The sequence below is a fragment of the Mastigoproctus giganteus genome, chromosome 4, assembly GCF_048544385.1.
Source record: "Mastigoproctus giganteus isolate SK-2022 chromosome 4, ASM4854438v1, whole genome shotgun sequence".
NCBI lineage: Eukaryota > Metazoa > Arthropoda > Arachnida > Uropygi > Thelyphonidae > Mastigoproctus > Mastigoproctus giganteus.
In genome coordinates, this window is record NC_143578.1 from 101,112,759 (window position 1) to 101,129,054 (window position 16,296).

The 16,296-nt window shown below is 39.7% G+C and overlaps 1 protein-coding gene across 1 annotated transcript in view; it reads right to left on the reverse strand.

Moving 5' to 3' along the window:
- Positions 1–16,296, reverse strand: part of LOC150086954 (uncharacterized) — a 43,120-nt gene that overhangs the window by 12,749 nt on the left and 14,075 nt on the right. The window contains exon 2 of the mRNA XM_090372334.1: positions 13,359–13,606. Within this exon, the coding sequence (XP_090228460.1) occupies positions 13,359–13,606 (248 nt within the window). The remainder of the gene's footprint in view (positions 1–13,358; positions 13,607–16,296) is intronic.

Below are 16,296 nucleotides of genomic sequence, written 5' to 3' on the forward strand. Positions count from 1 at the left end.
AAATACTGTAAATTCAGAAATATAGTAAAAGATAGGAAATAAATCAGAAATAAGTGGCAATGAATAAATTTTCTAACTAACATTTTTGAAAATTTATTTGCTCAATTATTTGTTTTAAAATAAACAATTAATTTATTAAATACATATATATTAAGAACTACTACTTACATGATGCACACAATATATTAGTACACTTTTAAGAATTATGTCGTAAAATATTTAGTTATTTTTTTGTTGCACACTGGATTTACTGTAAAAAAAAAAGGTAAAGTGCAGCCATTATCAACTCACTGCAGGATGGAAGTCTCCTCAACAATTCATGCTGAGGGAAATGGACCATAATCTGCCACGCTGGTCCATTTCAGGTTGGCAGATCGACCATATTCAGCAGTCAGGGGTTTGAACCCCAGTCTACTCAAAGAGCGTGTGCTACCGCACTCCCGCTCCTGACCACTCGGCTACTGTACCATTCATAAAAGTGTCCACATTTGTCCACATGTCTGCCAGGGGCAAAGGTTGATGATGTTGCAGAGCGGATATCATCTTTTAAGGGCACAAAAGGTGATATAGTTGTACATGTTGGCACTAATGATATTAAGAGTAGGAGACCGGCAGAATTACTTAACAAGTACAGGTCACTGTTGAAAAAAAGCCATGAATTAGGATTGAATTTGAAAGTGTCTGCAATTCTGCCCAGACACGATAGGAGGGAGTATATGATGAGAGCCCTGTCGATCAATTCGGCCCTGGAAAGATTGTGCAAGGCTGAAAGGGCAGAATTTTTTTCAGCCTGGTCTGTACTTGTTAACAGAAGAGACTGTTTCTACAGGGATGGGATACACTTAAATAGAAAGGGTGCAAGAATGTTTGCTGATGCTATCAAGGCAGTGTTAGGTGGGTCGGAAGATTGGGGGGGATACAAGGACTAATAGATTAACAGTAGCCACTGCCAGAGGTGAAAGTGATTCCTGCACTGCTTCTATTGGAATGAGCCGCAGCCTGGAAAATAAGATGCAGGATATTTCAGAGACTGCTGGGAATCACTGGGGTACAAGTAAACACATGGGTTGTGTTAGGGTAGTTAAGAAAAAGAACAAGTGCATATATACTTGCAGGTATACCAATGCTAGGAGTTTAGTAAATAAATTTGATGAATTTCAGGTATTGCTCAAAACATCAAAGGCAGATATTGTGTGGATTTCAGAGACATGGTGTCACACAGATATAAGGAATGCAGAACTGGAATTTGGGGAGTACAATGTCTACAGAAAGGATAGACAGGATAGGAAGGGAGGAGGGGTTATGCTATTAGTTAAGAAATACATAAAATCCAAAGAAGTGAAGCCAGTCGACATCGCTAGATAGTGCAGTGTCGAGTCAGTTTGGTGTGACATAAGCATTGGGAGATCAAAATTGAGAGTAGGAGTGTGCTATAGGCCTAATGACTCTGATGAGTATAATAAAAAACTGTACAGGGGAAATAGAGTGGGCTAGTAAATCAGAGAATCTTATAATGGGGGATTTTAATTTCCCAGATATTGACTGGAACTTGTGGGTTGGTCACTCACACACTAGCAAGGCTTTTGTGGATTTATTGGACGATTGTTTTCTACATCAGCATGTTCGGGAGGCAACTAGAGGGAGTGATACTCTTGATTTGATTATCAGTAGTGATTCTTCATGCATTAAGAATCTGCAGATAGAGGAAACACTAGGTGGCAGTGATCACAGTGTGCTGAAGTGGGATTTACTCAAAGAGGTAACTACCATCAGGGTAAAAGGGAAGGGTTACTGCTTTCGTAAAGGCGACTACGATGGTCTGAGACAGCATTTAAATTCTATACAGTGGGACCAACTGATGATGTTACCAACAGCAAATCCAAAATGGGAAGCATTCAAAGAACTTATCTTGGAAGCTACTAGGCTTTACATACCAACTAAGAAATATTGTTCAAGGTTTAGGCCTAAGTGGATGTAGTAGTAGTAGTAGTAGTAGTAGTAGTAGTAGTAGTGGCATGTGATGCAAGAAAGCAAATGTATGAGCTTATGCAGCATCAGCCAAAAAAAAAAAATAAATAATAAAAAAATCCCACCATTCCCTCCAAATGCCTGTCCAGTTCCTCCTTAAATTCATTCAACCTATCAACTTCCACAACAACAGATGGAAGTTTGTTCCAGCAATTAACCACCCGCTGGCTAAAGGCATTTCTGCACATCTATTCTACATCTGTCTTTTCTTAATTTGAATTTATGCTCCCTTAGGTTCGTAATCTGAACAAGTCGAAGGATCCCATCAGAATTCAGCGTGCTCAACCCATTCAAGGCCTTATATACCTCAATCAGATCACCGCGCAGGTGCCTAGTCTCCAGCCACTGCAATTTGCAAAACTTAAGCCTCTCTTGGTAAGAGGATCATTTCATTCCCCTCACCAATCTTGTTGCCCTTCTCTGTACAAGCTCAAGTAAATCTACATCCTTCCTAAAATGGGGCCTCCAGACCTGTACGCAGTACTCAAGGCGTAGCCTGACCATTGCCTTATACAGAGGGATAACCACCTCCTTTTCCCTGCTAGCAAAATTCCTATATAGCATTGACAAAACCCCATGACCTGCCCTGGCAGCCTGTTTGCATTGCTCAGAGAACTTCATATCTGCCTGCACAATTACTCCCAGGTCTTTTTCATTTTCTACCACCTTAAGTGTAGTACCACACAGTTGGTACGTTTCTCTGGGGTTACTTCTACCCATATGCAGTACTTTGCATTTTGTCAAGGTTAAACTTCAGTTGCTACTTCTTAGCCCATCTGCCGAAATTATCTAGATCCTGTTGCAGTAGCACACTGCCATTACTGTCATTAACAACCCTGCCAACCTTTGTATCATCTGCAAACTTCGACATTAAGCCTGATATACCTTCATCAATATCATTGATAAATATACAAAACAACAGAGGACCTAATACCGAACCCTGTGGGACTCCACTAATAACATTAGTCCAAGAATAGCAGCACCCATTGATTACCACCCTCTGTCTTCTCGCACTTAACCATCCTTTTATCCATTGTAGCAACTTACCCTTAATACCATTCTGCTCCAATTTGTACAATAGTCTTCCATGCGCAACAGTGTCAAAATCTTTCCTGAAATCCAAGTTTATGATATCAAAATTATTTTTTGCATCCAGTTCCTTTGTAACCACATCATAATATCCTATCAAATTTTTCAGACAAGACTTTCCCTTAACAAACCCATGCTGTGTCTGAATTATTGCTGCAGTCTTGTCTAGATGATCCTGCAATGCATCTTTAACCAGCGACTCCATTATTTTACCCGGAACAGAAGTTAAACTAACTGGTCTGTATTTACTCGTGTCACCCTTCGATCCCCCTTTGTGAATTGGGGATACATTTGCACATCTCCAGTCCGTGGGAACCTCCCCTGAGTCCAAGGATGCTCTCATAATTATGGCTAATGGTTTGCTTAGTTGGTTTGCCGCCTCCTTTAATATAACTGGATAGATCCCATCCACCCCAGGTGCTTTTCTTACGTTTAACTTCAACAATTTCTCTTCCACTTTGCTCTCAGTTATTACAAAATCATTAAGTATCTTGCTACAATTTGATAACCTTCTGCCATTTTCAAACCTCACGTGTGAATGTAGATGCAAAATACTCATTCAGTTTGTTTGCTATCTGAGCAGGATCATCAACAGTCGAACCATCGATGTCAAGTGGACCAATCAGATTCATCCCCTTCCTTTTAGAGTTTATATAAGTAAAGAAATCCTTGCTGTTTTTCTTAGCATCTTTTTCCAAGGATTTCTCGTAATCTGCCTTCGCCTGCTGAACCTCCTTTGTGACCTGATTACAGACTGGCTTATATCTCCCATAGGCTTCTGTGTCGCTTGATAATTTATATGCATCCCATGCATTTTTCTTCTCTGTTACGAGTCTCATTAGTTCATTTGACAACCATTTAGGCCTAAACCTTGAACAATATTTCCTAATAGGTATGAAACTTTTAGTAGCTTCCACGATTAATTCCTTGAATGCTTCCCACTTAGAATTTACTGTTGGTAACATTGTCAGTTGATCCCACTGTACAGAATTTAAAAACTGTCGGAGACCACTGTACTCGCCTTTACGGAAGCAAAAACCCTTTCCTTTACCCCTGATGGTAATTAAATCTTTAAGTAAATCCCACGTCAGTACACTGTGATCACTGCCACCTAGTGGTTCTTTTATCTGCAAATTCCTAATATATGAATGATCACTGCTGATAACCAGATCAAGAGTATTACTTTCTTTGGTTGCCTCTCGAACATGATGCTGCTGCAGAAAACAATCATCCAATAAATCCACAAAAGTCTGACTAGTGTGTGAGTGCCCAATCCACAAGTTCCAGTCAATATCTGGGAAATTAAAATCCCCCATTATAAGGCATTCCGATTTACTAGCCCGCTCTATTTCTCTGTACAATTGTTCACTGTACTCATTTGAGTCATTAGGCCTATAACACACTCCTACTCTAATTTTTGCTTTCGCAGTGCTTATGTCACACCAAACTGACTCAACAGTGCACTGTTCATCTATATCAACTGGATGCACTTCTTTTGATTTTATGTTTTTCTTTATTAACAGCATAACACCTCCTCCCTTCCTATCCTGTCTATCCTTTCTGTACACACTGTACTCTCCAAATTCCAGTTTGGCATTCCTTATATCTGTGTGACACCACGTCTCTGATATCCCAACAATGTCCGCCTTTGATGTCTTGACCAACACTTCAAATTCATCAAATTTATTTACTATACTTCTAGCATTGGTATACATGCAGGTATACATGCACCTATTCCTATTCCCAGCCACTTTGACACATCCCATATACCCACCTGTTTCACGATGACTGCCATCCGTCCCTGAAACCCCCAACACCCCTCGCTCCAGGTCGCTACTTATTCTAATAGAAGTTGTGCAAGAATCACCTTCACTTCTGTCTACGGCTACTGTTAAACTATTAGTCCTTGTATCCCCCCAAGCTATCAGTTTTCTGACCCACCTAACACTGCCTCGATAGCATCAGCAAATATTCTTGCACCCTTTCTATTTAAGTGTATCCCATCCCTGTAGAAGCAGTCTCTCCTGTTAACAAGTACAGTCCAGGCTGAAAAAAATTCTATCCCTTGAGCCTTGCACAATCTTTCCAGGGCCGAATTGATCGACAAGGCTCTCATCATATACTCCCTCCTATCGTGTCTGGGCAGAATTGCAGACACTTTCAAATTCAACCCTAATTCACGGCTTTTTTTCATCAGTGACCTGTACTTGTTAAGTAATTCTGCCGGTCTCCTACTCTTAATATCATTAGTGCCAACGTGCACAACTATATCACCTTTTGTGCCCCTAAAAGATGATATTTGCTCTACAACGTCATCAACCTTTGCCCCTGGCAGACATACCCTGGTCCTGTTCCACCTATCCTTTCTGCAAAGGATGTTTTCCGTTTCCCTGACAATAGAGTCACCAACAACTACTAGTTCCTTTGGGACCAGCGCAATCTGCCTTGGGGGTTGCCGCTGTGTTGCGTGATGACCAAGTGCAAGCTCTGGCGTTGATGTGGGCAGCTGAGAGCCTGATGGGCCCCTCAATTTAGATCTTTCGAGGGCATCCACCCTGTCCTTCAAACTCTCATATAGGCCCATAACAACACTGAGTTGTCGCCTGATTTCCTTACACTCCTTACATCGCGCACACACAAAGACATCCCCCATGGCAATATCATGTTCCGTTCCAGAGAGTTCGGCAAACATTTCACAAGTTGCACATTTTTTTAGGCTGTGATGCGTTGGAGAATCGCCACCCTCAGTTCTTCCCCGAGTCACAGCACTCCTGCCACTTTCTGCCCATTGCTTTGCTGGTCTAGTCTGAGGCATGATATTTTAAATTAATAAGGTCAATAAATTAAATTAAATGTCAATACTACGCTATCTAATAGAAACAGTGAAGCGTATTACTGTTTCTATAGTTATACGTTAGAGCTACCTAGCTACCTCAATTAAAAATTTGAATTCCCTATCACTATATACAAAAACAATGCCTGCAATATTCGAACGAAATAACGGTTTTATAAAGTATTACATATATCTACAAAAACTGTTTATATAAATTAAAATAAAAATAACCAGCGTAATTAGAACTATAAGACTACGTATTAAGTACAATATAAAATAACAATTATGTAAATAAAAAGCAACACTTATCGTTTTTTTCGGAGCCTGTAACTCGCAGCTGTATGTCAGATGAACTAATGAGGCATATGGCAGAGAAGAAAAATGCATGGGATACTTACAAATTAACACGTGACACAGAAGCCTATGATAGATACAAGTTGATCTGCAACCAAGTTACAAAGGAGGTTAGGCAGGCGAAGGCAGATTACGAGAAATCTTTGGCAAGGGATGCAAAGAAAAACATCAAAGAGTTCTTTACTTATGTAAACTCTAGAAGGAAGGGGATGAATCAGACTGGTCCACTTGATATCGATGGGTCAACTGTTGATGATCCTGCTCAGGTAGCTAACAAACTAAATGAACATTTTGCATCGACATTCACACATGAGGAGTTATTCAGTGAGAGGAATGCCAGAGGTGTATTCAACTCTGGCAGTAAGCTAGAGAATCTTGTAATAACTGAGAGTAAAGTGGAGGAGAAATTGTTGAAGGTAAACACAAAAAAGGCACTTGGGGTGGATGGGATCTATCCAGTTATATTAAAGGAGGCAGCAAAGGAAGTAAGCAAACCCTTAGCCATAATTCTGAGAGCTTCCTTGGACTCAGGGGAAGTACCCATGGACTGGAGATGTGCAAATGTGATCCCAATTCACAAAGGAGGATCAAAGGGCGACTCAAGTTATTATAGACCTGTGAGTTTAACTTCTGTTCCAGGAAAATTAATGGAGGCACTGGTTAAAGAAGCACTGCAGGATCATCTAGACAAAACTTCAGTTATAGCTCGGATACAGTATGGTTTTGTTAAGGGGAAGTCTTGCCTGACCTATCTGATTGGATACTATGATGCAGTCACAAAAGAACTGGATGCAGGGAATAACTTTGATATTATATACTTGGATCTTAGAAAGGCTTTTGATACTGTTGCACATGGAAGACTGCTGCACAAATTGGAGCAGTGTGGCATTGGAGGCAAATTGCTGCTATGGATAATGGGGTGGTTGAGGGAGAGAAGACAGAGAGTGGTAATCAATGGACACTGCTCATCGTGGAGTAATGTTATTAGTGGAGTCCCTCAGGGTTCAGTATTGGGTCCTTTATTGTTTTCTGTATTTATAAATATTATTGATGATGGTATATCAAGCTTAATGTCCAAGTTTGCAGATGATACGAAGGTTGGCAGGGTTGTCAAGGACACTACTGACACTATGCTACTGCAACAGGATCTGGAAAGGTTGAGCAGATTGGCTGAGAGGTGGCAAATGAAGTTTAACATTGACAAATGTAAAGTACTACATATGGGAAACAGCAACCCCAGAGCAACGTATCAACTCTGTGGTACTACACTGACAGTGGTAGAGAATGAAAGGGACCTGGGGGTGGTTGTGCAGGCAGATATGAAGTTCTCTGAGCAGTGCAGATGGGCTGCAAGAGTAGCTCATGGTGTATTGTCAATGATATATAGGAATTTTTCTAGCAGGGATAAGGAGGTGATTATTCCCTTGTATAAGGCAATGGTCAGGCCACACCTAGAGTACTGTATACAGGTCTGGAGGCCTCATTTCAAGAGGGATGTTGAGATGCTGGAAAGAGTACAGAGAAGGGCAACAAGATTAGTGAATGGAACAAAGGGGTGCTCTTACGAAGAAAGGTTTAAGTTTTGTAAATTACAGTGTCTGGAGACTAGGCACCAGCGAGGTGATCTGATAGAGGTGTATAAAGCCTTGAATGGTTTGAGCATGCTCAATGCTGATGGGATTCTTCCTCTTGCTCAGAATAATCACCTGAGAGGGCATAAATTCAAATTGAGGAAAGACAGATGTAGGATAGACGTGAGGAAATTTGCCTTTACCCAGCGGGTGGTTGGTTGGTGGAACAGACTTCCATCCCTTGTCGTGGAAGTTGATAGCCTAAATAAGTTTAAGGCTCAGCTGGACAGGTATTTCAAATGAACAGAGGGGTGAAGTGGAAGTGGTTATTTTTTATTTATTTATTTTATTTTTTTTTTTTTTTGGCTGATGGTGCATAAGCTTGCTTTCTTGCATCAAATGCCTCTACTAATGCTAATTTGTTTAAACACTCAAATACACACTGTTGTAACATTAATATTTGGAAACCTGCCTTTAGACAAAAGAGCTTTTATTGTGTCATTTAATATTTTGTGCTGAAACTTTTTGCTTTTATGACAGCCTTCAATCTTCGCGGCATACTCTCAATCAGCTTTTTTATAAATGTCAGGTGATATGTTCCTCAACTCTGCCTTTAACGCAGCCACCAGTTCGACCTTGTTCTTTGGGCAATCTAGAGGTGCACATACCCGATGATCCAATACTTCCCAAAGATGCTTGATAGGGTTCAGACAAGGACTCTGGGCTGGCCAATTCAACTTTTCCACACCCATGTCCTCAAGCCAGTCTGTTACAACCCGAACAGTATGGCATGGTGTGTTGTCTTGCTGATACAGGTATGGGCTCCAGTTCTACAGGCTCCAGTACATTTGAAGATTATGCAAATTAATGGTCATCATTCTTGGACAGTTGCTGATGAGTTAAGCATTTCTGCAGAGACTCATTCGGTGGACTTAGCGGGTTATTCAAGAGTCTTTTCGCGTGCATCTATATCAAGGGCACTCTTCTAAAATTTTGGGTTTTTCCTTGTGGTTGTTTTTAATGAGAATCTAGACATTGCAGTCATTAATACAGCCTGTGTACCTAATTTTCTACCTGTGTTATGGTCTCTTATTCTAATATTGAATTTTACCCTATATCTTTATCTGCCCACCGTCCACTGATTTTGATCAATATTTGTTTTACATGGAGAATGCTTTTAATCTTCTCAGATCTTCCTGAAATATTTTAATCTCATCTGACATGAATGCCAAATCACAATTCTGGTTTAATTTCTACAATGATTCTTGTGGCCATCTCCTTGAGGAGTTCATAATTAGCTACGATCTCACTATTTTAAATAGGCTGCAAAATTTCACTACTTACTCCAGTTTCACTGGTATTTCAAATATTGACTTAACTCTCACGAATTCACATTTTGATCTGACAGGTTCTGACTGGAGTGTCAAGCTTGACTGGTGTGCAAGTGATCATCGCGTGATCTTTTCATAGTTTTATCCAAACCTATCCAAATTCGAAATTCAATAATTAAAGCTTCTTATCGAGCTTCAAGAAAAAAAGAGGATAACCTCTAGGACTTGCCCATGGTGGACCCAGGAGCTATCCTGATAAAGAAAGCAAGTTCACAGTGCACGCTATTTTTATCAGAGACATCGAAATTGGCCTCAGCATGATGTAAGAGTATTCTACCAACAGTATGCAGATTTAAAAAAGAAATACGTTAAGGCTATTGCAACTCTGAAACGGGAAGCCTGGATGGCTTTTGTGCAATGCTCTGGGAATGCTGATCGTTGGGGCTTGCTATATAAGCTTTGACGTGGGAAAATTTTTACTCCAAATATATATGGATCTGTTTTGGCAGACTCGACTGAGACATTAAATTGGGCAGACAGGGTTAATGCTATACTAGACAGTGTTTCCACTGGATAACGTGGCCTCTGATTCTTTAGCTCATTCACGGACTCGTCTTGATAATGTCAGTTACAGTGTTGACATTCACAGTGAACCTTTTAATCTGCTTGAATTGAACAGAGCTGCCCAAAAAATTAACATTGCCAAATGTCCGACCTTGTTGAAAGCACCTTTATATTAAGACTCCTGAAACTAAGACCTGAAATACTTCTGTTTTTGTTTAATGAATGCTTTCAGAAGGGTACTTTTCCAGAGGCTTGGAAAATAGCACTGGTCAAACTCATAAAAAAGTCTGGCAAATGATCTTGTCATCGAAGTGTTACAGACCAATAGCAGACTCTTGGCAAACTTGGGAAAATTACTGGAGCATCTTATGGCTATCCGTCTACACAACCTATTACAACTGCAGGATTTAATATCTCCAAACCAATATGGTTTTTGTCCTGGCAGGTCCTGTGAGGATGCTTTGGTAGACCTGGTTTTTCATGAAATAGTTCTGTTTTAGCTATATATATTGACTTCAAGGATGCTTTCAATTCCCTTTGGTGGGAAAGTGTCCTCAAATGTCTTCGTATTGCAAAGTGTCCTCTACAACTATACTTCCTCTTCCAGAGCTATTTTGACAACAGAGTAATAACTGTAAAATCTAAGTTCAATCAAGTTTTTAGGCAAGTCTCGTGAGGATGTCCCCCGGAGATCTATCTTGAGTCTCCTTGTCTGGAACATGGTCCTGCAGCAGTGGATTTCTAGAATCTTTGAAAATTTTAAGATTATAGCCTATGCCGATGATCTGACTATCCTCCTCAGTGGCAATACTCTGAGTTGGAATCTGTTGCCACTAGTACACTTCAGGACCTATATGAATGGACTCATCTTAACAAGCTAAAGATTAGCCTCAGAAATCGAAGATGATGGTATGCGGAGCAAATTTAAATATCTCTCATCCTCCAAGTTAAAATCAATAATGTTCATATTCCTTTTGTCACAGAAACTAAAATCCTTGGAGTAACAATAGACCAAAAGCTAAATTTTATGACAAGTTACTAACTTGACAGTTAAAATAAAGAACTTTGCTAGAGTGTTAACAAGAATTTAAAGATCTGAGTGGGGGGAGGGCACTCTAGAAGGACTTTAAAAATTTATTATAATTCAGTATTTATCCTAATGGCCACCTATGCCACCAGCACCAGGTTTCACAGAGCATTAATTGTTAGAATTAGAAACAAGTTATATTCTTTGCAGAGAACAATTTTATTATCCATAGTTTGAGCATGTTGTACAGTGTCGACCCCTGCCTTACAAGTCTTAGCGGTGCCTCTGTAGCCAGGTGGGAAGGAGCAGCAGTGCGTAGCACACGCTTTCTTGATTAGACCGGGGTTCGAGCCCGTCACCACCAAATACAGAGGATGCGGAAAGGTCAGGGAATGACCACCACATATTCCCGGAGCAATATGGCCTTAGTTGCTAATGCTCCTAAAAACCAAATAACAAGTCTTAGCTGGAATTTTGCCCTTCAAATTCAAATGTAAGACAATCCGTTAAAGTTCAAATATAGGTATAGACCTATATTTGAACTTTAACGGACTGTCTTACAGGTTAAAGAAGCAAATCTCGACAGTTTATGGGAATCACTATTGACTGTCAGCAGAATATCAAGCGTGAAAAGCCGGCCGGGCTAGCCGAGTGGGTAAAGTACCTGCCCGGCAACCCAAAGGTCGCGGGTTCGATTCCCGCCTCGGACTTGGATCAAAGTACTGCAAAAACCTTGGGAGGTGCAATATGGCCACAGAAGCCGATGCGCCAACAACTACCAAATCAAAAAAAAAAAAAAAAAAAACGTGAAAAAAAGAGAATCTGGAATGAATTGTTGAATGAGTGGCAGACCCACTGGGACACTGGGATTGGTGACAAGATGCTTCTTCCCAGAAGTGACTTTTCTTCACGATAAAAAAAGTACAGTTGTGGCTTTCCATCGATCTATACAGGTCTTACTTGACCACAGGACACGGATCATTAAATCAGTGACTCTTCAGGTTCAAGTTGGCTACTACAGATTTGTCTTTGCGGTGAGACAGAGTTGGGATCGCATACTATATTCATGTACTAACTATGAGGGTCAGAGAAGAACTCACAAATTGTGTTCTACAGCCTAGCCAGGAGTCTTTGCTTACCCAGAATGCAGAGATTTTGAGCATTTCAAACTTTTGCCAGAGAAGTTTTTGAGAAAAGACGGCAGCTGTTATCTACAGTTTCATTATCTTCTGGATCATCTGGGATTGGAATCACTTCCTCATAATTGTTCTTGTGGTCTTGAAATGGGACCTCAATTAAGACCTCATTTGATACTGATTGTAACCTCATTTGTTTTGTATATAATTTTGAATATAATGTATAACTGAACAAGGAAAAAAAAAAAAAAATTGTTTGTCCCTATCTGGAGTGGGCCCCCTTTTGGCTACATCAGGTGGGTCAGTGTCTCGAATTGGGACAGTATGAGCACTACTGGAACTGGTACACCTTCCTGTGTGGATGAGTACCCAGAATCATCTGTCCAGGTGACTGATGCTTCTGGGTAGCTAAGAGGCCAGAACAGAACAACAGAACACACAAACCTACATTCCCACATACCTAGCCCTTTTCCAGTGGTACTACTGTTCTTCGCATAGATACGAGGCATAGTTGAACTGTTCTAGGGGCTGCCCTTTATATATACACGTCTACATACAGGTATGGGGGCCATCCCCGAAGTATTGCCATAACATTGGAAGTCCATAATTGTTTAGGCTGTCCTGGTATTGCACAGCATTCATAGTTTTGTCGATAACACCTAATGGGCCCAAGCCAAACCATGACACTGCCTTCACCTAACTTCATTGTTGGGAGGATACAATCAGGAAGGAACTGTTCCCCTGGCATTCGCCACACCCAGGAACGGCCATCGGACTGATGGAGTGCGGACCTCGACTCGTCTGGCCATAGGCGTTTTCTACAAAGAAAACTTTTTGGATTTCCCCTTGGGAAATTGCTATATGGAAGTTCGTTAAAGAGAGGTCCAACTGTAATTTTATTTAGAGTGCTTTATTTTATATATTACACCTGTTTTATATTATATATTCTTTTATAATATAATAATTACACTATTTTATATCTTTTGACTGGGCACACTATAGCCTCATATGCTGATGTTCCATAAAACCTAAACAACCAACCAACCCAAAGACAAATCAAGAGTAAGTGAATTGAAGTCAAGCAAACATTAGAATAAAGATGGCTTACCTAGATTGAGCTAAAAATTTAACAGAAATTAGGATGTGGGGGGAAAAAAAACGTGAATGGAAGGCTCACTTGTACTACCAGTGACTGTGCACCCACTGAGTATAAAAGATTTGGATGACAAATTACCTGCCTCTTGCTTAAAGTGTTCAATGCTGGTAGAGTTATAATAGTTAGCAGACATAAATGGAATTATTTATATACACACTAATGTATTTAAGCTAGTTAAAAAGTTCCTTTAATGAATTTTTACATTTGAAGGGTTTTTTTCTCTTTGCGCACGAATAATTCAACTGCAGAAAATTGTAACACTAACTTACTTGTGAACTGTGAGGTATCATCCGACTAGATAACTGACCAGACTCTAACCTTTTACAACTATAATCATTTGTGGATCTTTCCTGATTCTTATCAATGCGACATGCTGAACTGCAGTAGTTTACAAAATCTGTATCTATATGATATCCATAAGGGCAACAGTGACACTTTTCTTTTGATAAAGCCATATCTTCCTTAGAATTATGGTTGTTAGACTGAGGAGAATATTCTGTGTTTGAAGTATGACCATCTGTAAATATATAAGTATAGCTATCAATAATATATACACACACACATTAAATAATAATTTGAGTTATGATATTAACATTTATTTTTTCTCCCAATGAACATATAATTGTTGTTTTTTTAAATTAAACCTGAGATTTATTTTGCTCACCTCTATATTTCTACAGAATTATCCAATAGTTTTATTAGTTTTAAAATTGTTTTTTAAATTTACCATATACAGTTGTAAATTACCCTTCAAGTCCTCAAGGTCCAGACTTATAAGCAGGAAATTAAGGACTGATGAACTTTTTTCTTCAATTAATATATATCTAATAATAATTATTGATATTTAACACTCACTGAGAACAGGTAACAAACATTGTCATAAATTAATAAAACAAATTTAGGACAACATTTATATCACATATGTTTGATTGTTTACAATATTTTTTATTATGACATTAATGAAGATTGGATGGTTGGTTGGGTTTTATTGATGCATTAGCAACTCGGGCTATAATGCGCCAAAACCTGGTTATACGTTAATGAAGGTATATCAGGCATAATGTCTTAAGTTTGCAGATGATAAAAAAGTTGGCAATGTGGTTAATGACAATAATCAAGGAAAACTACTGCAACAAGATCTAGAAAAATTAGGCTGATGGGCTGGAAAATGGCAGTAGAAGTTTAACATTGACAAACGATCCTGCTCAGGTCACTGTTGAAAAAAAGCTACGTATTACGGTTGAATTTGAAAGTGTCTGCAAGCCTTGTCGATCAATTCGGCCCTGGAAAAAATTATGCAAGGCTCAAGGGGTAGAATTTTTTTCAGCCTGGAATGTACTTGTTAACAGAAGGGACTGCTTCTACAGGGATGGGATACACTTAAATATAAAGGGTGCAAGAATGTTTGCTGATACTATCGAGGCAGTGTTAGGTGGGTCGGAAAACTGCTAGATTGGGGGGATACAAGGACTAATAGATTAACAGTAGCCACTGCCAGAGGTGAAAGTGATTCTTGCACTGCTTCTATTGGAATGAGCAGAAACCTGGAAAACAAGATGCAGGATATTTCAGAGACTGCTGCGAGTCATTGCAGTACAAGTAAACACATGGGTTGTGTTAGGGTACCTAAGAAAAAGAACAGGTGCATGTATACTTGTGTGTACACCAATGCTAGGAGTTTGGTAAATAAATTTGATGAATTTGAGATATTGCTCAAAGCATCAAAGGTGGATATTGTTGGGATATCAGAGATGTGGTGTCACACAGATATAAGCAATGCAGAACTGGAATTTGGGAGGTACAATGTCTACAGAAAGGATAGACAGGATAGGAAGGGAGGAGGAGTTATGCTATTAGTTAAGAAACACATAAAATCCAAGGAAGTGAAGCCATCGCTGGACAATGCAGTGTCGAGTCGGTTTGGTGTGACATAAGCACTGGGAGATCAAAATTGAGAGTAGGAGTGTGCTATAGGCCTAATGACTCTGATGAGTATAATAAGAAACTGTACGGGGAAATAGAGTGGGCCAGTAAATCAGAGAGTCTTATAATGGGGGATTTTAATTTCACAGATATTGACTGGAATTTGGGGGCTGGTCACTCACCCACTAGCAAGGCTTTTGTGGATTTATTGGATGATTGTTTTCTACATCAGCATGTTCGGGAGGCAACTAGAGGGAGTAATACTCTTGATTTGATTATCAGTAGTGATTCTTCATGCATTAAGAATCTGCAAATAAATGAACCACTAGGTGGCAGTGATCACAGTGTGCTGAAGTGGGATTTACTCAAAGAGGTAACTACCATCGGGGGTAAAGGGAAGGGTTATGGCTTTCGTAAAGGCGACTACGATGGTCTGAGACAGTATTTAAATTCTACACGGTGGAACCAACTGATGATGTTACCAACAGCAAATCCAAAATGGGAAGCATTCAAAGAACTTATCTTGGAAGCTACTAGGCTTTACATACCAACTAAGAAATATTGTTCAAGGTTTAGGCCTAAATGGATGTCAGATGAACTAATGAGACATATGGCAGAGAAGAAAAATGCTTGGGATACATATAAATTAACATGTGACACAGAAACCTATGATAGATATAAGTTGATCTGTAGCCAAGTTACAAAGGAGGTTAGGCAGGCGAAGGCAGATTATGAGAAATCTTTGGGAAGGGATGCAAAGAAAAACAGCAAAGAGTTCTTTTCTTATGTAAACTCTAGAAGGAAGGGGATAAATCAGATTGGTCCACTTTATATCGAGGGTTCAACTGTTGATGATCCTGCTCAGGTAGCTAACAAATTAAATGAATATTTTGCATTGACATTCACACATGAGGAGTTATTCAGTGAGGGGAATGCCAGAGGTGTATTCAACTCTGGCAGTAAGCTAGATAATCTTGTAATAACTGAGAGTAAAGTGGAGGAGAAATTGTTGAGGATAACACAAGAAAGGCACCTGGGGTGGATGGGATCTATCCAGTTATATTAAAGGAGGCAACAAAGGAAGTAAGCAAACCCTTAGCCATAATTATGGGAGCTTCCTTGGACTCAGGGGAGGTACCCATAGACAGGACATGTGCAAATGTGACCCCAATTCACAAAGAAGGATCAAAGGCTGACACAAGTAATTAGAGACCTGTGAGTTTAACTTCTATTCCAGGAAAGTTAATGGAGGCACTGGTTAAAGAAGCACTGCAGGATCATCTA